A 23,562-nucleotide genomic window follows, 5' to 3' on the forward strand; every position below is an offset into this window, starting at 1 on the left:
AAACCTGCCAGAGAAATTAGATCACAAGTCAGAGCAGATCCATCTCTTACTCAAAACCCTTCTGCGACCCTCCATTGCACTTGGACTCAAACCCAAACTCCTCTCCACGGCTGACAAGGCCTTGCAGGATCTGCTCCTACCCCTAGACATCACCTCTTCCCCATCTTCATACAGTCCTCTTGGCTTAAAATATTCCCCTACCTGATCACTTGATTTATTCATCTCAGGTCTCACACATGTCATTTAAACATGCCCTCTTGGTTGGGCACAGTGGCTGACGCCTGTACTCTCAGCACTTTGGGAGGCCAAGGTGGGCGGATCACTTGAGCCCAGTTCAAGCCCAGCCTGGGCAACATAGCAACAAAACGCCGTCTCTACAAGTACAAAAAATTAGCCAGGTGTGGTGGTGCATGCCTGCAGTCCTCAGCTACTTGGGAGGCTGAGTAGGATCACCTGGGCCCAAGACTTGGAGGCTGCAGTGAGCCATGACTATGCAACTGCACGCACTCCAGCCTGGATGAGAGACCTTGACTCAAAAAGAAAAAAGGCTGGGTGCTGTGGCTCACGCCTGTAATCCCAGCACTTTGGGAGGCTGAGACGGGTGATCACGATGTCAAGAGATGGAGACCATCCTGGCCAACATAGGGAAAACCCATCTCTACTAAAAATACAAAAAATTAGCTAGGCGTGGTGGCACATGCCTGTAGTCCCAGCTACTCCGAGGGCTGAGGCAGGAGAACGGTGTGAACCCAGGAGGTTGAGATTGCAGTGAGCCGAAATTGCGCCACTGCACTCCAGCCTGGCGACAGTGCGAGACTCCATCTCAATAAAAAATAAAATAAAGAAAAAAGAAAAACAAAAAAAGAGTCCCTCTCTGGGATGCTACTGTATCTGTCCACATCCTCCCCCTTTGTAAACTACTAGAAGGCAGAAAGCATGTCTTGAACACCACAGAGACAAAATATAGCCAAGATTCACACACTTATTGTAAGCCAGATGTTGATCTACATCCTTTAACCCTCACAGCAGCTCTGAAGATGGCAGAGATTAAATTAGTAGTTCAAAGGCCAGCCACCCAGTAAATGGATTAGGGAAAAAAAGGTCCAAACTCAGGCATTCAAAGTCCACAGCCCACGGGCTTTACCCTGGTGGATGCTATTTCCCAAGAACTGGCAGGTCCAGAAACTAGCTGAATGAGTAAGTGGGGTTCAGAAGTGCTGGGAGGCTCAGTTGCTAGAAGGGAACCCTGAATCAGCCCCAGAGGTAATCTAACTTTTGGGAACACCGAAACATCACTATATCCAATCACAGATGTGATTAGGTTACCAAGTCTAGCCAGGCAATCACAGAGGTACAAACCAGACCATGCACCCAGTGTAATATTTCTAAAACTGAGGCGGACCAGATTCCTGCCCTGGACTCTAAGGCCACAGCTGGTACCAAGTTCAGGGAATAACCAGGTTCACCTTCTATACAAACCTCTTCCGCCACCCATCCCTTCCATTGCTGCCTCCATAACAAACGTCTCACCACAATGATTCCTGCTACCTTCTCTGTTTAGGTATGAAATGATGAAAAAGAATGACTCGAGGGGACTGATCAAGTTACTTAGGATAGGGAATAACTGCACTTCTACACCTGAAGCCCCAGGATCTGTGGCTACTGTTTCTTCACAGAAAATTTCTCTTGTAGTTTACCATTTCTTCCCCCCCTAACAAGGGCTTTTCTGCCTTTTCTGCCTTTTCTGCCTCACTGTTCTTCCAGGGGACACAGCACCAACCTCTCCCTGAGGTCTTGCAAATAAAGATGAAACAATGCGATGACTGAACTAAGTGGCTTTTTATTAGAGAAAGCCGGAATTACAAAGGACTTAAGAATTGGCATTGGGGCCCTTCTTCTTGCCAAAGGTGGGCACAACGTTGACAAAGCGCCGGTTGTACTGCATCCGGCGCTTAGCCCGACCGGTCTTCTTCTTCTTCTTCTCCTGTTTGGCCACCTGAAGAAGGGAGGGTTAATCAGGCCCTGGTTTCTGTCTTCCACACCTAGCATCCTTTCCCTCAGGCTCATCTCCAGGGAGGGAGAAGGCAAACCAGGTAAGAGCCCAGGGACTTGGTTTAGATGTGACAGGAAAACACAAAGTCCAAACACCATGACCACTAATACTCACTCACCTTAGGAGTCTGACCTCGCACTTTCCCAGCACGGGCCAGGGAACCATGGACTTTACCTGTAATGGGAAAGGAAGGAACCAGCAGGTAAGACCAAGAAGGTGCCACCCAGCAGAACCCCTCTTTCCTCAATTCAAGCCTTTCAAGAGAAGCTGGGCCCAATACGTAACGAGAACAAAGCTGCAGATATCTGACCTTCAAATCTTAAGTTTCATTTCAGGATTTTCCAGTTTCTAACTTTCTAGAGCACTTTGGAGACCCTGGTCTGACCTAATTTTAGTGGGGAAACTGATAACCAAACTAGGATCTCGTGATGTGACTGAAATACAACTACACTCTGGCTCAGTCTCCCATGGACGTCTGTGTTCAACATGAGGGATGTAAACAGGAAGAATCACTCTGAACTGAGGACAGTGAGAAGTACTCTATTACCATAGGTGTGACACTCAGCTGCCAGGATTATGCACCCCACACCCACTAGACGCTTACCGGTAGTTCAAAGAACATTTCTCTCTCACTCACCTCCAAGCATGCGGCCTGCTACTTCCAGGGTAGTCAGGGCCTCCACCCCACACTGGCCCAGAGTGGCCTCATCCTCCAGGGGGGTGCCTGCCAGGAGCACGACTTGATCTTCCGGGGCAATGCCCTCCAGTGAAGCTACATGAGCCTACAGGGAAAGATAAGGCTCGTAAGTGTTCCCTCGGGCCGCGAGGGTGAAGAGCACAAGAAAATGGAACCCAGGGCGTACCAAGCAGCCTTACCTTGATCTGGGCGACCGTTTCCTGGCCGGTCACCTCGAGGGTGTGTAGCTCCTGGGCGCGGACAAAGAGCTGCATGTTGACGACTGAGTAAAGAAAGACGGCTTGTAAGAGAAGCGAAGAAATGCTCTGGGATAAAGAAGGTTTGGGAATGGAAAGCGGTCCAGAAACGACAGCGACGGGATGGAGGTGGTCGCGGCGGCTCACGTGGGGAAGGCCAGGCCTCCCGAGGAGTTCGGATAAGGACTGGAGCAGGGCCACACAGCCGGCCCCGTTCTTCAGTTTCCCCCGCGCCCTCTGACCCCGCAGCCAACCTGCTACAAGCCCTTCGGATCCAGCCAAGGCCCTATTCTTACCTGAACCGTGGGCCCAGCTGCCGCTACCGCGAAGATGGAGTCGAGAAAGAGGAAGAAGCGACGGTGCGTCTACACAGACCTCGAGCTGCGTATCACGTCACTGCCGAGCGACCGCGCCGGTCTCTGATATTTGTACCGCCCAAGGCGACCCTAGCTCCGCCCCTTTACGCTCGCACAGGCAAGCCTGCCAGGGGCGGGCAGCTCGCGCAGGAGGGGGCGGGACCAGACAGTTGCGTGCACAGACGGCTGGCGTGGGAGGTCAAGATGGCAGTTACCATGCTCCGGGCTGCGCTACGGGGATGGAGAACCGGTGTCCAGCGGGGCTGCGGGCTACGGCTGTTGGTGAGAGCGCTGAGCGAGGAGCTGAGGGCATCGCGTGGGTGTGAGGCTCACTGTTAATCATTGTTAACCCCGAAAACTAAGGCATTCCTGTTTGGGGCCTTAGTTTTGCCGTTTTCGATCGGAAGAACTTGTCTCCCGATCGAGTGTAGATACAGAAACGAGAGGGAAAGTGGTAGACTGCAGTGCTCTTTGGGAGCACTTAACACAGTGCCTAGCACTGTGTATATAAGCCAAAACGTTTCAGATAAGGGGCGGGATCCTAGCATGAGTGTGCGTAGGGAATTATTGCCTTAATTCTTTTCTTTTTTTCTTTTCTTTTTTTTTTTTTTTGAGAGGGAGTCTCGTTCTGTTGCGCAGGCTGGAGTGCAGTGGCACGATCTCGGCTTGCTGCCAGCTCCGCCTCCCGGGTTCACGCCATCCTCCTGCCTCAACCTCCTGAGTAGCTGGGACTACAGGCGGCCGCCACCACGCCAGGCTAATGTTTTTGTATTTTTAGTAGAGATGGAGTTTCACCGTGTTAACCAGGATGGTCTCGATCTCCTGACCTCGCGATCCGCCTGCCTCGGCCTCCTAAAGTACTGGGATTACAGGCGTGAGCCACCGCGCCCAGCTGATTGCCTTAATTCTTAAGGCAATCATAAGATTAAACACCACTATATCCAATCACAGATGTGATTAGGTGAGCAAGGCCAGCCAGGCAATCATGGAGGTACAAACAAGGCTACGCTGCCAATGTAATAATAATATCTATTTCTAAAACCGAGGCAGAAAGTTAAGCCTTAAGTTTCTAAAGGCTTGATTGACTTTTCGGAAGTCTACACATACTCTTTTGAATCCCACCGAAATCCTAAGAGAGGCAGACCATTCAGAGTATCTGAGCCTCCTTTCCATCCCATCTGTACCCTGCACCGTGGAAAACCAAAAACTGGTGCTATCTTATGTCAACTTAAATAACAGACTCTAAAATAAAATGGTATTTATTCGGGAATGGGTGTAGACTATGTGCTTATCAGGCAGGTAAAAGAAGACAAAGGTTTTTAACAGAAAAATGGGCCAGGCACGGTGGCTCATGCCTGTAGTTCCAGCACTTTGGGAGGCCAAGGCGCGTAGATCACCTGGAGTCAGGAGTTTGAGACTAGCCTGGCCAACATGGTGAAACCCGTCTCTACAAAAAATACAAAAATTAGCCGGGTGTGATGGCGTGTGCCTGTAGTCCCAGCTACTTGGGAGGCTGAGGCAGGAGACTTACTTGAACTTGGGAGGTGGAGGTTGCAGTGAGCCGAGATCACGCCACTGCACTCCAGCCTAGGTGACAGAGTGAGACTCCGTCCCACAAAAATAATAATAAAAATAAAGGAAAGGAAGAAAGAGTATTACATAATTGTATTGAGATAGTTATCCTTGGCTACAAGGATGAATAACAAGGGTAGTGCCAGTTCAAGATTGGACAGGTAGTTGTTGGACAGATGGCCTTGCAGAAATTTTTGTTTGTTTTTGATTTTTGAGAGTCTTGTCGCTCTGTCACCCAGGCTGCAGTGCAGTGGCATGATACCAGTTCACTGCAACCGCTGCCCCCTGTGTTCAAGCAATTCTCCTGCCTCAGCCTTCCAAGTAGCTGGGATTATAGGCACGCACTGCCATACCTGACTAATTTGTGTATTTTTAGTGGAGACGGAGTTTCACCATGTTAGCCAGGCTGGTGTTGAACTCCTGACTTCAGGTGATCCACCTGCCTCGGCCTCCCAAAGTGCTGGGATTACAGACGTGAGCCACCGTGTCCAGCCAGAAATACTTTTTTGTGTAAGGTTGCAGTGGCCTTTGTGCAAGTCTGTGGTTTTTGCAGTCTTTTGTGATAGTTCTTGTTATTAAGTATTTGTGCACAAGAACTGTCTTTTCATGGCCCTCCCTAGCTCTGTTTGTTGGGATTTTTAACCTAAGTGACTCACTCCATTTTGATTCTGATAGCTTTCACACCGATCGCCCAGCGTTTTATTTATGCCATTCTCTCTGCCTGTAATGTTTCCATTCTCTACTTACTGAAGTTATGCCATCCTGTGTTGTGTAGGCTATTGGAGAAATGGGATTTTTGTTTTGCTTCAGAGCCAGACCCAGGGCCCTCCAGATTACCCCAGCTTTGTGGAGTCTGTGGATGAATATCAGTTTGTGGAGCGCCTGTTACCCGCTACGAGGATCCCAGATCCCCCAAAACATGAACATTATCCTACCCCTAGTGGCTGGCAGCCTCCCAGAGGTGAGCTGGGTGGTTAGGGATGATTTGAAAACTTCATAGAGCATCACCTCTTCCCCAGAGGTTGGCCTCCCCCATGAGGCTCTGGACTCTTTAGTGGGTTCAGGACTTGTTTTGCGATCCCTGTGGGTTACATCTGTCTCATGCCCGAGGAAGAGCCGAGGAATGGAGTCCTCTGTTGTTCACTGGTACTCATCCATCCACACTATTGGGATTGGGTCTTTCCCATATGGGGGAAAGTAAACAACAGAGAGAAAACCCAAGAGCTTGGACCTTCTTTCCCCCCAGGAGACTATGTCTATAATTAAGAACACAGCTTGGAGTCAGGCAGTTCTGGGTTTGAATTTGGCTTTATTTACCGTTGATATTATCTTGAATTAGTCACTTAGCTTGACCCAACCCTGTTTTAGCAAAATGGAGATAATCTGCTCAGTACCTAGAGCCCTTAGTGCAGAGCCCAGCATATGGTAGGTGCTCAGTGCTTGTAAATCCCAATCTCTTTGTTCCAGAGATTGCTTTCAGCCTCCCTGACGCAGTGGAGGAGGGCAAGGATTGACCTAGAGGGGGACCCAAAGGTCCAGGGAGGCATGTCCCTGACTTCATGTTTTCTTGAGTACCTACTTAGTGACAGGCCTTGTGTGGGGCCTTAGAGTACCAGGGTGAACAATTTGGTCCTGACTTCAAGCTGAAGGAAAGAGGAGACCCCCTGGCCTAAAGTCTGGAGGTGGCTTGGTCCAGCTGGGTGCACTGGCCCTCTGCAGACTGAGAGCAAGGACCTGGGCTGAGGTGGGATGGCACCTAGGAAGAGTTGATTTAACAGTGTCTTTCCCTGTCCCAGACCCCCCACCCAACCTGCCCTACTTTGTACGACGCTCTCGGATGCACAACATCCCTGTCTACAAGGACATCACGCATGGCAACCGGCAGATGACTGTGATCCGGAAAGTGGAAGGGGACATCTGGGTAAGTGGGTGGGTGGGTCTGGGGCTGGGCCTGACCCTTTCAGGGCTGGAGGGACAGGAGTCCTTTCAAGGGAAGAGATTCTTGGCCTGACCTGATCTGTCATCTTTCCCTAGGCCCTGCAGAAAGATGTGGAAGATTTTCTGAGCCCGCTGCTGGGGAAGACACCCGTCACCCAGGTCAATGAGGTGACAGGTACCCTGCGAATCAAGGGCTACTTTGACCAGGAGCTTAAAGCCTGGCTCTTGGAGAAAGGCTTCTGAGGCCTAGCTGAGCAGCCTGCATGTCAACGTGCCCTGCGGATCAAGTCTAGGGGGCCTCAGGAGGAGGGAGGTGGGTGTTGGAGCCCCTGAGACAGGGGATACAGAAACTAAGGCTAAAGGACTTTGGGGTCAGGCCTTCCTTGCATAAAGGAGAAAACTGGACCCTATGTACATGCTGGGGAAGAGTGCCTAATGTGGGAGACCAAATAGGAATAACAAGGCTAATGGGGGGTGTCAGCAGCTTTCTCTCCCTCCTATCTTGGCCTGTTGTTTTTTGTTTTTGGAGATGGCGTCTCACTCTGTTGCCCAGGATGGAGTGCAATGGCATGATCTTGGTTCACTGTAACTTCCACCTCTGGGTTCAAGCGGTTCTCCTGCCTCAGCCTCCTGAGTAGCTGGGATTACAGGCACCTGCCACCACAACCTGCTAATTTTTGTATTTTTAGTAGAGATGAGGTTTCACCATGTTGGCCAGGCTGGTCTCGAACTCCTGACTCCAAGTGATCCGCCCACCTCGGCGTCCCAAAGTGCTGGGATTATAGGCGTGAGCCATGTGCCCAGCCCACCTTGGCCTGTTCTGTTTTCCTTTCCTTGGGCTCAGCAATTCAAATTCTAGTTGTTATTTGGTGGAAGCAGTAGCCCAACCCAGTTTAGGGGAAGGTAGCACAGGGCAGAGCCACTGGGCACTTTGTTTCCTTGGCCCTCCAAAGCGCACTGTTGCAAACATCCCCAAGCCCTTGCTCTAGGCCAGATCTTATTTGGTACAGGCTATGGAGAACACAGATGACTCGGGCATGGGGCTTGGAGAGCTTCTGTTTGAAGTACAGTGCTGGCACTGGGGCACAGAGTGCCCACGTTAGCCCTGGGCTCTTTCTCATAGAGAGTTAAGAGGCCCATTCTTGGTCACTATTCCATTGCAGACCAGACTTGCTGGCCTGACCACAAGGGAATGGCTGGGAACTCCTCACAGCCAGCATAGGGCCATCCTCCCCAGCCTGCTTACCTGGAATCAAGGCTGGGGAGGGGTTTGCAGGCAGGAATACGCTGACCTTTCACCCTGCCATCCCATCCCAACCCCAGCTCACTAGCTTTCACTGGAGTCACAGGGGCGAAAGGCCTGAGACCCCACCCTACCCCCAAACTGGCTAAGACAGCTCCCAGTTCCTGGCTCCCCAACTTGGTCTCCGCCCTGAGGCAGGGCACTGAACTCTGGGCTGCTTCTCCATGTGTAAAATGGGCACATCTTCCTAATCTGTTAATGGTCAACGGTGTCCCCAAGGATAGTGCTGGCTTCCATGGAAACCCTAACTCCTGGAGATTCCATTCCATTCTCAAGTGTACAGCCACAGCAAGGAGCCCGACACTGATTTTAATTGATTCCATGAGACAAACCCCACCAACTGTTAATGCAAGTTTTTATTTGGCTGTATATACAATTTAAGCTATTAAAATTTGTACAATATTTACAAATTAAATAATCATCTGAAACTGTCTCCAACAACTCTTGTAACACAAAACCAAGGGGAAAAGACGGGGCAGGCAGGTCCTAGCTCCTGTGGTCCCTCCTTGGTACAGAGCCTTTTCTAAACTGGAAAGACCTTCGTCTTTCCCAGGATTAAGCATTCAACTTCAAAAGACAAAATTTAAGCCAAAAGACACTAGTAAGGAAGTAATTCCAATTCTAAACTCCAGAAGTTCTGCCAGTTGAGAAGTGGCCTTCCTTGGGCGCTGGGATTGCAGTGGTCAGGAGCAGGCACACTGGCCCTTGCCTGGAGTGCGGCTGGGCAGTGGCTGCTGGGTGAGACAGGTCAGTCTCACCTGAGAAGCTGCAGGGGAAAGGGGCCTGGGGAGAGGGGAGGGGCGGGGCAGGGTCCCTCAGTGCTGCCCGCCTGCCCCCCCCACTCCCAGGCATTCCTTTCCCTGAGTTGTGTGGTTGCCAGTAAGACGCAGAAATGCCACAGGGCATAGGGGGCACAGCCACCACCACAAGAGGCTTCTGGGGAGATCAGGGTAAGAAAAGGAAATGGGTATCAGTCTTACGGGTGGGCCAGGGAGCAAGTTCATAGCTTGCCTCCAGCCCCTCTGGAGTCCACACTTGGGAACGGGAGCTAATACTGTTCGGCACTGCAGTGTGACTCCACACATACAAGTAGGGCTCAGAGGGGCTGCCCCTTCTCCCAGAAAGGGGTGGGGGAAGAAGAGGGCTTCTCAGAGCCTCAACCTTCTGCCTTCATGGCCCCAGCAGAACACAGGGCTGAAGAGTTGGAGAGGAAGGCTGGAACTGACCCGAGATCCCCATGGCTGCCTGGGACTCTGAGGGCTGGAGTCAAATGGGAACCCCAGCCTCTTTCCACTTGGCCTAGGAGATGCCGCCTCTTTCTCAGAGCTGGGGGTACTACTCCCTGCTGCAGACAGACAGGGAGCTGGCACTTGGTGGCAGGATGTGTTCCAGCGAGGGCTGCTCAAAAGAGCAGGGGCTGGGGCTGGGCTGGGGCAGTGTCAGTGGGCAACAGGAGACTCCAGCTTTTGCAGGCGGCGCCGGCGGAGCTCTGCTGCATCAGGCTCTCCATCCTCGGGCATCTCCTCTGTGCCCACTGACTCAGGAGCTGGGGACAAAGAGACTGGAAGTGGAACCTAGAGGAGTTCCCTGCTCCCCCGGCTGGAGGCCAATCACACCTACCTGGAGGCCTTTCCGTTTCAGGGGCTGTTGGGGAGGCTCCTGTGGTTGGGGTCGTGGCCTCTGAGCTGGGGATGCTGGTGGAGGAGGCAGCAGCAATAACTGTAGTGGCAGTCTCCTCAGTGGAGTTGACTGAAGTGGCAGGCCGAGGGGGCCTGGGAAGAGAAGGGACGAGAGGCGGGTCTGGCCTTGGCATCCTAGGTTGGGCATTCTCCTGCCCTTGGTGAGCCTTGCAGAACAGAGTATAGAATGATGTGCCCTTGTGGCCCCAGTGCCTGGCAAACACAAGTGAACATGCTGAATGAACTCAGACAGGGTGACTTGACTCAAGGGCCAAGTGATTCTATCCCTTAGCTGTAAGGTGCTTGCAGGCAGGGACTGTTGATCTGTTCACTCTTACCCTGCAGTCTCCACCCTGGGGAGTCAGGCACCTTATAGGGGACCGACTGAATAAGCCACAGTGCTCAAGCCTTGGACTCAAGTTCCTTTCCAAGCCTGTGCTGTCACTGCTAGATGCCAGGCATTATGTACATGTCACTTTTTTAAAAGACAGTGTCTCGGCTCCATCACCAAAGCTGGAATTTAGTGCCACAATCATAGCTCACCGCACCCTTAAACTCCTAGGCTCAAACAGTCCTGCCTCAGCTTCCCAAAGTGCTGAGATTACAGGTGTGAGCCACCGCATCAGCAGTAGACATCACTTACGAATATGAATTAAGACCCCTTTATTCAAATAACGTAAGAGGTCAAAAACAAGTGATGGGACCAGCGCTTGAACTTGGGCCTGGATGGCTCCAAGTGACTTCCTATTATTTTCTCCCTCAGTTTGGGGGCAGCAATTGTCAATCTAAGTGTCACTACCTCTCAGGAGAATATCATATGATGAACTAAAGCACTGCAAATTCTGAATAATTTGACTTTAGAGAAATAAAAAGGAGTAAGATCCAAAGTCAGCTCTCGAATAAACATCACTCCTAGTTAGATCCAGACGTGCTTTCTGGAGTGGGAGGATAGACTGGCACCAGGAGTTACCAAGAACTCCTGGAGAATCTGAATGGACCTGTAGATAGGTAGCCTGAATTGGCAGGTGTCAAAGGCCAAGAACCACTGCTGGGGACCTCCTGGCAGCTCCACTCCTGACCCACCAAACCCACTCTGCTTCCCCTGTACAGACACACCCCAAGGAGGCCAGCACGGTGAGGTACTGGTTGATTTGTAGCATGGCGGCGTCCAGCAGTGTGTGGATGTTACGCAGGCTCTGCAGCCGGGCCTCCAGGTGCTGCCGTTCATGGCCCTCCAGAGCTCGTAGCTCCTCTGGGGTCAGCCCAGCAAACCCCGCAGGGGGCACAGGCATTGGGGGGAAGGCTGGAGAGAGAGAAAGGCTCAGTCTGGGCTGCTCGGGCCAGACACCAACCTCACTCCCCAGAAGAACCCAGAGTGGCCCAGCTTACCAAAGGGCGGAGGCAGGGGCATACCCATCCAGGGAGGAGGGAAGGGGAAGCCAGGGGCAGGGCCAGCTTCTGGGGCAGAGCCAGAGCCTGGGCCAGATGCTGTGGCAGAAGCAGCAGCAGCACTGGTGCCAGCAGCTGTGGTAGCTGCTCCACTGGGCCGAGAAAGGGCTGCTGAAGAGCAGGAACAAGAAGTCAGTGAGTGTTCCATCCCTGCCACCCCCTGGCTGTCACAGTACCCAAAGGCTCACCTGCACTGGTGGATGGAGGGGCCACAGCCTCTCCTGAGCTGGGGGGAGGCGGGACAGGTGGAAAGGGGCCCATGGGGGGCCACAGTGGGAACATGCCTGGAGGAAAAGGAGGCAGGAGGCCCTGGGGGACTGCAGAGAGAAGACAGGGAGGTAAGAAAAGGGCCAAATGGACACAGACCCAACTCCCAGGCAGAGGGCCTGACTATTGCAAGCTCTGTCCTATTCCCACAGGCCCTGAGCCCAGCACTGGTCACACTAACTGCAAGCATCTATTTCTCATCTTTCCATCCCTTCCTGGCCCAGACTGAGATTCTGGAGGGCAGGGACTCTCCAGTTTCCCAGCATCTTCCATACCCAGTCCAGGGCAAGTACCCAGTGGTGTGCTGGGTGGCCAGACAAGGGGACACTCACAGTTGGGGGGCTGAGGCAAGAGTGGTGGGGGGTGGGGTGCAGGGGGTGGCCCCTGATCCGCAGGCTCCGGGGGTGGTGGTGACTGGGCTGGCAGCGATGCCCGAAGGACATCCATACGGCAGGTGGGGCAGGTCTGCTGCCGCTGGAACCAGGAGCGCAGGCAGCTGCGGGTCAAGGCCAGGCAGAGGTCAGCAGGTCCCTAGGGGCCTGCCTTCTGGGGCCTGTGCCCTGCTGTGTAGATTCCCCAGGGCCCCTCCCACCTGGTATGGAAAATGTGGTTGCAAGGCAGTCTCTTGGCACCAGTCACCATCTCTTCTCGGCAGATGATGCAGACATTGTCCATTGCCTGGAGCTCCTCTGGGGTGGCATCTGGATACCTGGTTAGGATGACGGGCTGTATCAGATCCAGAGCTGGAAGCAGAGGGACCCAGGACACAGCTTGGGACAGCAGCCATGACAAGCCTACTTACAGGGTGTTCATGTTGCGGATGGCTCGGCGAGACATGATGGCATCTGTCACAGCTTTTTTGAACTGTCTGAAAGGACAGTTAGTGAAAGCAGGAGAAGGGACGGGATCAGGTCGGGAGGATCAGGGGATAGGGCTGGGCTCACCTCATGGCCAGGTACATGGGCCGGATGGCAAAAAGTGGGAAGGTGTGCACCTTGATCATGATAGTCATGAAGGCCATGTACAGCAGAACCTTGATGAAGCCTGCGGGGAGGGGATGCAGAAAGCAGCAGGTCACAGGGCCAGGAGGCAGAGTGGAGTATGCTGGTCCAAGATCAGGAGAGGCCCAGGCCCCTCTTACCTGTAAACAGCTCTGTGTAGAGCATGTACACAGCCTTGTTGTCCCAGGGGTTCTCACTCTGGAGGTCCACGGAGTGCAGCACATACTTGATGAAGATGGTGAGCACCATCGTCATCAGGATGGCATACTGAAGGGAGAGGGGGACGAAGGGGATGTAAACACACAGCTCCCCCTTGCTGCACCCACACTGCCCCCCGAGCCTCTGCACAGCAGGTGCAGTGGTACAATCACAGGCTCTAGACACACCCAGGGTCCTCCTAGCCCCTCCACTTACTAGCTGTGACTTTTGGCAACTCAATGAACCTCAATTTACTTATCTATAAAATGACAGAATTAACTGTTCCTTTATAATAGTATTGTCTTGCTAAATAAAAGATGCAGGTCAGGAGCTCAGCACAGGGCCTGGTGTGAAATTCGCATTCAACAAATACAAGCTGTTGTCACTGAACACATTCTCCCTCTGCCAGGGACACGCCTCCAATTGTCCATCGAGCTAATCCTCTCCTGTCCATTACCAGCTAGCTCTGGCACAAGCCTCCAGGAACCCTCTCCTGAGCCCCAGGTTGGGGTTCCTCCTCTGTCCTAGGCTCTTTGTGCTCCTCCCCAATCACCTAGGAGTGAGTGTGTGGAGGGCAGGAGCCATATCTGATCACTGCCCCTTGGTGGCCAGCACAGGTTGGCCACATAGCAGGTGCTGAGGAAGGGTCTGTTGGGTTATTCAAAGCGCATGTGGGGTCACCTCGGGCTTGTCCTCTCAACCTCCCAAGCCAGTTTTACCTCAAAGCCAAACACCAGCTGCACAGAAGCCCCACGGGTCAGGATGCTGTGATAGGCGTGGCTGACGAAGAGGAAGTCCAGGATGCCCAGGAGGAACATGAGAGCTGTGGGGACCCCCACACATGCGGGGTAGGGGAGGTCAGCCCAGGGCCCAACAGCTATTTAATGCTCTACGACAGCCCCACCCTCCAGCCTACCATGGCCCCAGTGAGCTAGTCAGGTGGGCACACTCCACTGAACCTGGCCCTCTGGGAACTTCCTGGGGGAGGGGGAGTCGTTGGGGCTGCCCAGGCTGCAGGTGAGAAGGCAAAGGGCTGAGGGCCCAGGCAGTTGAGAAGCCCTGGAGTGGAACAGGACAGAGACTATGCAAATTAACTTCCTAAATTATCTTTCCTGTACAGCTGTGGGGGGTAGCCTGTGCTCTGGAGTACAGGTCCACTGTTCACATTCCAATCCCCCCCTCCCTTCCCCTGAATCTCACTCACAGACAATGCGGCAGTGAAAGAGCCAGGAGATGTTGGGGCTGCGTTCCATCTGAGGCAGAGCACACAAGAGGCCTGTCAGGAAGCCTGGGGCTCACCCCACATCATCAACCCAGCCCTTGCTGCTCTTTAAGCCTGCCCGCTGGCCACTCCCTGGCTTCCACCTGCTCCACAACTCCCTGTCTCGACTCACAAAGTCCACACGATCCTCAGCGAGCCAGTGGAAACATTTGAGGAAGAGAAGAAGAGTGAAGAGTGCAACAAAGCGGGGGCTGAAGTCATCCCGAAAAACGGTGAAGGCCAGACAAGTCTCTGTGACGGCATACCAGGAACGTTCCAGAAGGTGCTGGGGGCCAGGCAGGGAATAATGTGGATCCCAAACATTCTTTCCCAGCACCCTGCCCTCACCTTTGGGGCAACCGACATCTTACCTCCATCTCTGCTGCCCTCAGTTGCCCAAAGAACACCTTGCCCATCACCTTGCCCAGGAGGAAGACAAGGACAAAGGCCTGGATGTACAGGACCTAGGAGTGGGGAGAGGCTATGGTTTGAGGTCACTTTCCGCTTTCCTCTGCTTGGGACTCATCATTCGGGATCCTCCACATCCTAATCACAGTTTATTCAAAGTTAGACAGCTGGCGGCTACTTCCCTACTTACCTGACCTCTAGCCCCGCCCCTGGCCCAGGCAGACTCCTCCTTCCCTCCCAGGGAGTTCCTCCCTCCCTGAGCCCTGAACTCACTGCCATGCTGGGGCTGGACTTGGTCAGGTACACCACAGTGGGGTAGAACTGGTGTTTGAGGTAGTAGGCGTGAGCCACCACAGCCCCGGTCAGCGCCAGGCTGGCCGCCATCATCACTGCCGTGCGGAACATTGCCCTGGCCCGGAGACCTAAATGGGGCAAGAAAATAACTTATGTGATGCTCCTGCTGTGCAAAATAGCACGGTGCCTGGCACAGCCTCAATCAATAGGAGAAAGCGGGGAGAGGGGGGAATCACATTTCGCCCTCGAAATCATCAGACCAAGAACAGCTTACTCTTCTCCATTTTACAAATAAGCTTTGAAGGGGTTAAGTGATCACACTGACGCAAGGCCTGGAACCTGGGTCAGTCTTGTTTCAAATCTAGGGCTCTTTCCACGCTGCCTGCCAAGCCGCCTCCTCTAGGGAGGCGATGAGGAAAAGCTGCAGTGTTGGAGGAGGGGGAGCTGCACCGCTGACCCTCCGGTGGAGGAGATGGGGTGGGAGGCAACAGCAGAAATCTGCTTCAGGGGCGGGAACGCGCGGCCAGGGCTGAGCAGCCAAGGCACAGAGGGTAGACTGGGCAGGCGACAGCGCCGGTGACAGCTGTGTTAGGGTGGGCAGTTCGGACGCGCGCCCCGCGGGAGCGGGCGGGGAACGTCAGCCTGGAATCCGGGGGTCCCCGGACCCCCGGAGTAGTGTCAACTCAGGGCACCACAAGAACGGCCGACCGGCAGAGAGCAGCAGCGGGACGGGAGGAGCCGGGTTGCCCTCGCGGCCGCGCACCTGTGAGTACTAGGATTTGCGGGCGTCGCAGGCAGGGCCCAGGCTTGAGCAGAGCGGCCGCACCGGCGTCTGAGGTCTCCGGCCAGCTGACAGGCCAAAAGCGGGCGGCGGGGCTGAGGGCCGCGCCCACTCCGGAGCCCTCAAGGGGAAGGTTCGGGTCCCGACCCCAACCACAACTCGGGCCAGACTTAGCCCCACTCACCAGGAACGCAGCGCCGCGAGCCCGCTCAATCCGCGCGACTGCGGCGGCCGCTCGGGTTAACAACACTCCCCACCCCCTGCGAACCGGAACTTCGGGGGTCAGACACCTCACTTCCGGCAGCGCGGGGCGCGGCGTGGGTCGTACCAAATGCGTCCTGCCCTGGCTCGCACTGCGCCCTACGTGGGTCCATAGCAATGGTGTCACCACCGTATCTGGGGCTCGTGTCTACGGGGAAGGGCTGGGCAAGAGGTCCGAGAGGTGGTCAGAAGGTAATAGAGCAACAGTGGGACGTTGTGTGGGGGTCCCCCTATTATTTATTAGTCACAGATGGTATGGCCCCTGCGCCGAGTAGCCTCCGCCTAGTGGGGGACTCGGCCCCGCGAGCGGCTGGGAGGTGGAGCAGCTTGAGGGCTGTACCACCTGGACGGGGGAGTAGGCCAGGGACAGACTGTACAAGCCTATGGGGAATGAAATGTTTAAGAACCTCAATTTAGGGAGAGTCACAACAGTTTGACAAATACGGTGCTCTCTGAGAGAACTGGATGCGGAAAACAAAAATTTGTCTTCTCCATGATCACCCCCCAAGTTGTGTGGGAGTGAGTTGGGTCCCGTGGCTGCCACCGATTGGTTGCGATAAGTTACGCGGACCAATAAGAAAAAGAAAGTACCTTTGCTGGCCTATAGAAAGGGGAAAGCAGGTGAGTGGTTGTTAGGGGCGGACAGCTGCGTTTCCTAGTCCCAGGTCCCGCTCCAGTTGGCTGAAGAGTAGGGAAAGCACAGTCCTTGGGCGGGTGAGCCCTGGCTGGCCTCCGGGGACGTTTGCCGCGCCAGGACAGGGAGGGGCAGCCAGGTGTACCCGAGACTGGGAGATTAATTCCTGCTAATCTTGGGACGGAAGTGTTCTGTTTGTGCAAAGGAATTGACTTCAGGTCGCAGACCTGCCCCCATCTCAGGTTCTGGTTTTGCTATCCGTGTATTGTTCAGCTCTGAGCCATAAGCAAGACCCCCACTGGTCCTGGGCTGCACTGTATTTTAGTTGGTGTCTGGGTCGCAGCCAACTAAGCCCGCTGATTAACAAAATGGAGCCAATGCATCCACTTTGTGTCTTGCGTTTTCCTCCGTCATCTCACTTAATCATCAATCACTAAGGTTTATGAGCTAGGGGGTGCTACCCCTCCCCGAAACGTGGGGCAATTGAAATTCAGAGGCTTATCAAAACCTGTCCTAGGATTGGCGCCAGGTCTGTCAGCCTCTAAATCTCTGTGCTGTTGGTCTCAGCCATCTTCCCTGTCACCTGTTGACCTGACAGCTTCGGCTTATAACCAGTCAGAGTTGTCTTCCCCCTAAGGCCACGTATTACTTTTTTTTCCCCCTTTTCTTTTCATTTATTTATTTATTTTTGCTACAGGGTCTTGCTCTGTCGCCCAGGCTGGAGTGCATTGGCGCCCTCAGGGCTCATTGCAGCCTCGACCTCCCGGGCTCAAGCGATCCTCCCACCTCAGTCCCCCAAAGTGTTGGGATTACAGGCGTGAGCCACAACACCCTGCCTATCTGTAACTTTCTAGTGACTGCATCCAATGGCTGGCTTTCAACCCTTGCTTGACTCAACCTCTCTCCCCTTCTTGAAAGTCTCCTCCCTAAGCTTCTGTGATCCACATGTCTCTGCTCCTCTTTTCTCTCTGGCTATGCATATGTCCTCTCCTCTTTACCTGATGTCCTTCTTTTTACTTTTCCTGCATGATTTCCTCTGCTCCATTCCACCCCCTGACCCAGGTGCTGATGATTTCCATGTCTGGTCTCCAGCTGGGATCTATCCTGCTTTTAAAACAGTTCAGTGTCCCTAGACACTGTCCGCACCCCAGCTCCAGAAACGGGCATCATGCTCACTATCTGTCCCCCACATCCAAACTGGTAATTAAGTCATTTATTCAGTTAGTCTACAAATATGGATCAAGTGTCTCCTGTGCTAGGGACTTAGGATGTCACTTAACAAAATAAAGATCTCTGCCTTTATGGAGCTTATCCTAGTAGATGTGACAGCAAACCATAGACATAAGTGAAAAATCTAATGTGCTGGAAGATGATCAGTGCTATAGGAAAAAAGTAGAACAGAATAAAGGGGATCAGGATGTGGTGGGGTACTTGAAGCTGGTTGCAGTATCAGCGAGGATAATCGGGTAAGCTTCCTTGAGAAGGTGACATTTGAGCAGACTTAAAGGAAGTGAGGTTATGAGCCAAGTGGATGTCTGGGTAAAGAGTTACAGCTCAATAAAGGTGGAGCGGTGCTACTTTGTTGGAGGAGATGAGTGTGGCTATAGTGGAACTAGTGAAGGGTATGTAGGAGGAGAGAGGCCAGGGCAAGATTGCATTGGCCATCACAGGGACGTTGGCTTTTCCTGAGTGAAGTGAGAAGTCATTGGAGGGTGCTGAGCAGAGGTGTGACATGCTCTGACTTAGGTGTAATAAAGTCACTCCAGGCCAGGTGTGGTGGCTCACACCTGTAATCCCAGCACTTTGGGAGGCCAAGACAAGCAGATCATGAGGTCAGGAGATCAAGACCATCCTGGCTAACACAGTAAAACCCCATCTCTACTAAACAATACAAAAATTGGCCGGGCGTAGTGGCAGGCACCTGTAGTCCCAGCTACTCAGGAGGCTGAGGCAGGAGAATGGGGTGAACCCAGGAGACGGAGCTTGCAGTGAGCCGAGATCATGCCACTGCACTCCAGCCTGGACAACAGAGCGAGACTCAATCTCAAAAATAATAATAATAATAATAATAAAATAGGCCAGGCGCGGTGGCTCAAGCCTGTAATCCCAGCACTTTGGGAGGCCGAGACGGGTGGATCACGAGGTCAGGAGATCGAGACCATCCTGGCTAACACGGTGAAACCCCGTCTCTACTGAAAAATACGGGAAACTAGCCGGGCGAGGTGGCGGGCGCGCTGTAGTCCAGCTACTCCGGAGGCTGAGCAGGAGAATGGCGTGAACGGGAGGCGGAGCTTGCAGTGACTGAGATCGCGGCCACTGGCACTCCAGCCTGGGCGACAGAGCAGCTCCGTCTCAAAAAAAAAAAAAATAATAATAATAATAAAATAAATTAAGTCACTCCAGCTCCTGTGTTGGAATAATCTGTAGTGGGGAGGAAGGCAAACGTGGGAGCAGGGAAACCAGTTAGGAAACTCTAGTGGTACATTAGGCAAGAGAGGACATCTTGTTGGTTCTACCTCTTGAGTGTCTCTAGAATTCAATTCTTTCCTTGCCATTTTCACTGCCACTGTCCTAATCCAGACCATCATCATCTCATGCCTGGGAAAATGCAACAGTCCCCTTTCCTATGCATTCCTCCTCATCCGTTATCCGTACAACGGCCAGAGAGATCTCCTCACACCTGAGCTCACGCCTTGCCTTCCCTCCCACACTCTGCCCTTCAGGCATAATGCCCAATTTGTGGGGCCTCAGGTGTACCATCCCTACCATGTCCCAGGCAGGCCCGTCACCTTTTGCATGTTTCTTTCCTTCTCCCAGGAACGTCTTTCTCCTCAAATATCACAAAAAGCATTGCCTACCTCAGGCTGGGTGGAGTGCATGCCATCATGGCTGGCTAATTAAAAAAACAATTTTTTTTGTAGCAACAGGGTCTTGCTGTCAGGCCCAGGCTGCTTTTGAACTCCTGGACTCAAGTGATCCTCCCAACTTAGCCTCCCAAAGTATTCGTATTACAGGCGTGAGCCACTACGCCTCGACAAAAAAGCAGTTGTACTTCTAAGTACTAACAATAAGCAATCAGAAATTGAAAATTTCAAAATACTAATTACATAACTTCAAAAAATCAAATGTTTGGCCAGGCACGGGAGGCTGAGGCGGGCAGATCACTTGAGGTCAGGAATTCGAGACCAGCCTGGCCAACGTGGTGAAACCCTGTCTCTACTAAAAATACAAAAACTAGCTGGGTGTGACCAGGTGCAGTGGCTTATGCTTGTAATCCCAGCACTTTGGGAGGCTGAGGCGGGCGGATCATGAGGTCAAGAGATCAAGACTATCCTGGCTAACAAGGTGAAACCCCATCTCTAATAAAAACACAAAAAATTAGCCGGGCGTGGTGGCGGGCGCCTGTAGTCCCAGCTACTTGGGAGACTGAGGCAGGAGAATGGCATGAACACGGGAGGCAGAGCTGGCAGTGAGCCAAGACTGCGCCACTGCACTCTAGCTTGGGCAACAGAACGAGACTCTGTCTCAAAAAAAAAAAAAAAAAAAACTAGCCGGGCGTGGTGGCATGTGCCTGTAATCCCAGCTACTCAGGAGGCTGAGGCAGAAGAATCGCTTGAAACCTGAAGACAGAGGTTGCAGTGAGCTGCGATTGCGCCACTGCACTCCAGCCTGGGTGAAAGAATGAAACTCCGTCTCAAAAAAAAAAAAAAAAAAAGTTTAATAATAAAATATAATCAAGGATGTGCAAGACCTGTACACTGAAAAGTATAAAACATTGCTGAAAGTAAAGATCCAATAAATGGAGAGATATACTATATTCGTGGATCAGAGCACTCCATATTCCTATGATGTCACTTTCCCCCAAACTGATTTATAGAGTAAATGCCATTCCAATCAAAGTCTCAGTAGGCATTTTTTAAAAATTGATGCTGATTCTAAAATACGTGAAAATTCAAAAGACCTATAATATCCAAGACAACCTTGCAAAGTATAAACAGAGTTGGAGAACTTATACTACCTGATTTTACAACTTACGATAGGCCGGGCGTGGTGGCTTATGCCTGTAATCCCAGCACTTTGGGAGGCTGATGTGGGTGGATCGCCTGAGGTCAGGAGTTTGAGACCAGCCTGGCCAACATGGTAAAACCCTGTCTCTACTAAAAATACAAAAATTAGCTGGGCGTATTGGTGCGTGCCTGTAATGCCAGCTACACTCCTGTAATCCCAGCTACTCAGGAGGGTGAGGCAGGAGAATCACTTGAACCTGGGGGCAGAGGTTGCAGTGAGCCAAGATCGCACCATTGCACTCCAACCTGGGTGACAAAATGAGACTCTGTCTCAAAAAAAAAAGACTACTCTAAAGCTACAGTGATTAAGAAGTGTGGTTTTTGGTGTAAAGATAGACTTGCAGATTAGTGAAACAGAATGCATTCCAGAAATAGAATAACATTTATATTTATAGCAGGACAAGCTGCAGACAAAACCCCTCAGAAGGCCGGGCGCGGTGGCTCAAGCCTGTAATCCTAGCACTTTGGGAGGCCGAGACGGGCGGATCACGAGGTCAGGAGATCGAGACCATCCTGGCTAACACGGTGAAACCCCGTCTCTACTAAAAATACAAAAACTAGCCAGGCGAGGTGGCAGGCGCCTGTAGTCCCAACTACTTGGGAGGCTGAGGCAGGAGAATGGCGTAGACCCGGGAGGCAGAGCTTGCAGTGAGCTGAGATCCGGCCACTGCACTCCAGCCCGGGCGACAGAGCGAGACTCCGCCTCAAAAAAAAAACAAAAACAAAAACCTCTCAGACACCGAGCTAGTGAAGGGAGTGGCTTTAATCAGCTGGGAGCATCGGCAGGCTAGTGTCTTAAAATCCGAGCTGGTCAGGTGCTCAACTTCTGTCCTTTATAAGGACTCACAACTCTACGGGGGTCTGCGTGAGAGGGTCATGATTGATTGAGCAAGCCAGGGGGTACGTGACAGGGGCTGCGAGCACACCGGTGGTCAGAGTGAAACAGAACAAATGGGAGGTTTCACAATGTCCTTCCATACAATGTCTGGAATCTATAGATAACAACAGTTGCTAGGTCAGGAGTCGAATTTTAACTAACAGGCTTAGGTCAGGCAGGCCCAGGCCTGGTTTCAGGTCTGGTTCCTAGGTGCCGGGCTACCTGCCTTTAGTTTCACTTCTCTTTCCTTTTCTGAGTATAAAACAATATGAGAGGGTCTCTCTCTTCCCTCATACTGATTTTCTTTTTTTTTTTGAGACGGAGTATCACCCTTTCGCCCAGACTGCAGTGCAGTGGCGCCATCTCCACTCACTGCAAGCTCCGCCTCCTGGGTTCTCAACATTCTCCTGCCTCAGCCTCCTGAGTAGCTGGGACTACAGGCGCCCCCTACCATGCCTGGCTAATTTTTTGTATTTTTGGTAGAGACAGGGTTTCACCAAAGTAGCCACGATGGTCTCGATCTCCTGACTTTGTGATCTGCCTGCCTAGGCCTCCCAAAGTGCTGGGATTACGGACGTGAGCCACTGCGCCCCGCAGTATATTGATTTTCAATATAGGTACCAGGGCAATTCAGTGGTGAAAAATGATTTTTCTTTTTCTTTTTTCTTGAGACAGAGTCTTGCTGTGTCACCCAGGCTGGAGTGCAGTGGTGTGATTTTGGCTCACTGAAAGCATTTCTCCTGCCTCAGCCTCCTGAGTAGCTGGGATTACAGGCGTGCGTCACCACACCTGGCTAATTTTTGTATTTTTAGTAGAAACGGGGTTTCACCATGTTTGTCAGGCTGGTCTTGAACTCCTGACCTCAGGTGATTCACCTGCCTCGGTCTCCCAAAGTGCTGGGATTATAGGCGTGACCCACCGTGCCTGGCCAAAAGATGATTTTTCAACAGAAGTGCTGAAATAATTGGATATCCATATGAAAACAAACCTCATTCCCTACCTTGCATCGTATACAACACTTAACTTGAAATGCACCATAGGTCTAAATGTAAAACCTAAAACTATAATATCTCTAGAAGAAAACAAAAAAAATCTTAGTGATGTTGAGTTAGGCAAAAACATCTTAAATAGGATACAAATAGCATAAACTATCAAAGAAACAAATTGATAAATTGGATTTAATCCTAACTAAACACTTTAGCTGTTCAAATGACAGTTAAAGGGAGAAAAATTGGGAGAAAATATTTGCAAAGCATATATCTGACAAAGGACTCATATTGCGAATATATATTCTTCTAACTTTATAATAAATAAATGAAAAGCTAATACAAAATGGACCAACATTTTGAGCAGACATTTAATCAAAGAAGATATTCAGATGAGAATAAGCCCATAAAAATGTGCTCAACACCATCAATTATTAGATAAATTCATTGAAAGCAATGCAATACTATTACTACTAGAATAGTTAAATTAAAAAGATGTCATACAAAGTGGTGATAATGATGTGGAACACCTAGAACTCTCTTAGATTGCTGGTGGGAATACAAAATAGTATAGCCATGTTGAAAAAGGTTTGGTAATTTCTTACAAAGTTAAATATACATTTACTATGTGACCCAGCAATTCCATTCTTAAGTTACCCAAGATAAATGCAAATACATGTTCATACAACTAGTGACAGAGAGCATCTCGAGTAGTTGCCAGGGACAGGGGCTGGGGGAGGGGACAGATTGCTCTATGGCACAAGCAAACTTTTTGGATAGTGGAAACATTCTATATGTCATGATAGTAGTGGCAATTACCTGACTTATACACGTTTGGTAAAGCACACCAAGTTGTGTAAGTGGCTAATCTTATTGTGTGTTAAAACTGGCAAATCTTATTGTATTAACATATAATTATACCTCAGTTAAGCTGATATAAAAGTTGTTGAAAGCAAACTTACATTTTGACCTAGATTTTCCCCTTTCAGGAATCTATCTTGTTGAAGAGCTTGTACATGACCCCCAAAATTTTAAGTCCAAGGATGATTGCCACAGCATTGTTTGAAATAGTAAAACAAGACAATAGAACCATATACCCATTAGGGAGAGAATGGTTAGGTCTATCTTTTAAATTTTTATTTATTTGTTTGTTTGTTTGTTGTATTTTTTTGTAGAGACAGTCTCACTCTGTTGCCCAGACTGGTCTTGAACTGCTGACCTCAAGTGATCCTTCTGCCTCAACT

General features: G+C 51.4%; 3 protein-coding genes across 5 annotated transcripts; 1 reads left to right on the forward strand and 2 right to left on the reverse strand.

The window, feature by feature from the left end:
- Positions 1-1,820: 1,820 nt before the first annotated feature.
- FAU (FAU ubiquitin like and ribosomal protein S30 fusion) lies at positions 1,821-3,399 on the reverse strand. The gene is made up of 5 exons (XM_017893686.1): positions 3,283-3,399; positions 2,930-3,012; positions 2,691-2,835; positions 2,172-2,227; positions 1,821-1,996 (listed from the first exon to the last, which is right to left on the reverse strand). The coding sequence occupies exons 2-5, from the start codon at positions 3,002-3,004 to the stop codon at positions 1,871-1,873; spliced, it is 402 nt and encodes a 133-aa protein (XP_017749175.1). The 5' UTR covers positions 3,005-3,012; positions 3,283-3,399; the 3' UTR covers positions 1,821-1,870.
- Positions 3,400-3,447: 48 nt separating this feature from the next.
- On the forward strand, positions 3,448-8,588 carry MRPL49 (mitochondrial ribosomal protein L49). Of its 2 annotated transcripts, none has more exons than XM_017893678.1 (4): positions 3,448-3,624; positions 5,725-5,875; positions 6,711-6,835; positions 6,949-8,588. In XM_017893678.1, the coding sequence occupies exons 1-4, from the start codon at positions 3,547-3,549 to the stop codon at positions 7,093-7,095; spliced, it is 501 nt and encodes a 166-aa protein (XP_017749167.1). In that variant the 5' UTR covers positions 3,448-3,546; the 3' UTR covers positions 7,096-8,588. The 2 variants fall into 2 exon arrangements, with proteins under 2 accessions (XP_017749167.1, XP_017749161.1); XM_017893672.1 differs by having other exon boundaries at positions 3,532-3,664; positions 5,690-5,875; positions 6,949-8,583.
- On the reverse strand, positions 8,497-16,031 carry SYVN1 (synoviolin 1). Of its 2 annotated transcripts, none has more exons than XM_017893621.1 (16): positions 15,678-16,031; positions 14,692-14,840; positions 14,382-14,474; positions 14,144-14,296; positions 13,954-14,002; positions 13,469-13,572; positions 12,692-12,818; positions 12,495-12,594; positions 12,353-12,418; positions 12,143-12,259; positions 11,883-12,046; positions 11,472-11,600; positions 11,224-11,391; positions 10,951-11,137; positions 9,776-9,927; positions 8,497-9,701 (listed from the first exon to the last, which is right to left on the reverse strand). In XM_017893621.1, the coding sequence occupies exons 2-16, from the start codon at positions 14,821-14,823 to the stop codon at positions 9,595-9,597; spliced, it is 1,848 nt and encodes a 615-aa protein (XP_017749110.1). In that variant the 5' UTR covers positions 14,824-14,840; positions 15,678-16,031; the 3' UTR covers positions 8,497-9,594. The 2 variants fall into 2 exon arrangements, with proteins under 2 accessions (XP_017749110.1, XP_017749101.1); XM_017893612.1 differs by having other exon boundaries at positions 11,224-11,394.
- Positions 16,032-23,562: the final 7,531 nt, after the last annotated feature.

The sequence above is a fragment of the Rhinopithecus bieti genome, unplaced genomic scaffold, assembly GCF_001698545.2.
Source record: "Rhinopithecus bieti isolate Rb0 unplaced genomic scaffold, ASM169854v2 scaffold_1017, whole genome shotgun sequence".
In the NCBI taxonomy this organism is placed as follows: Eukaryota; Metazoa; Chordata; class Mammalia; order Primates; family Cercopithecidae; genus Rhinopithecus; species Rhinopithecus bieti.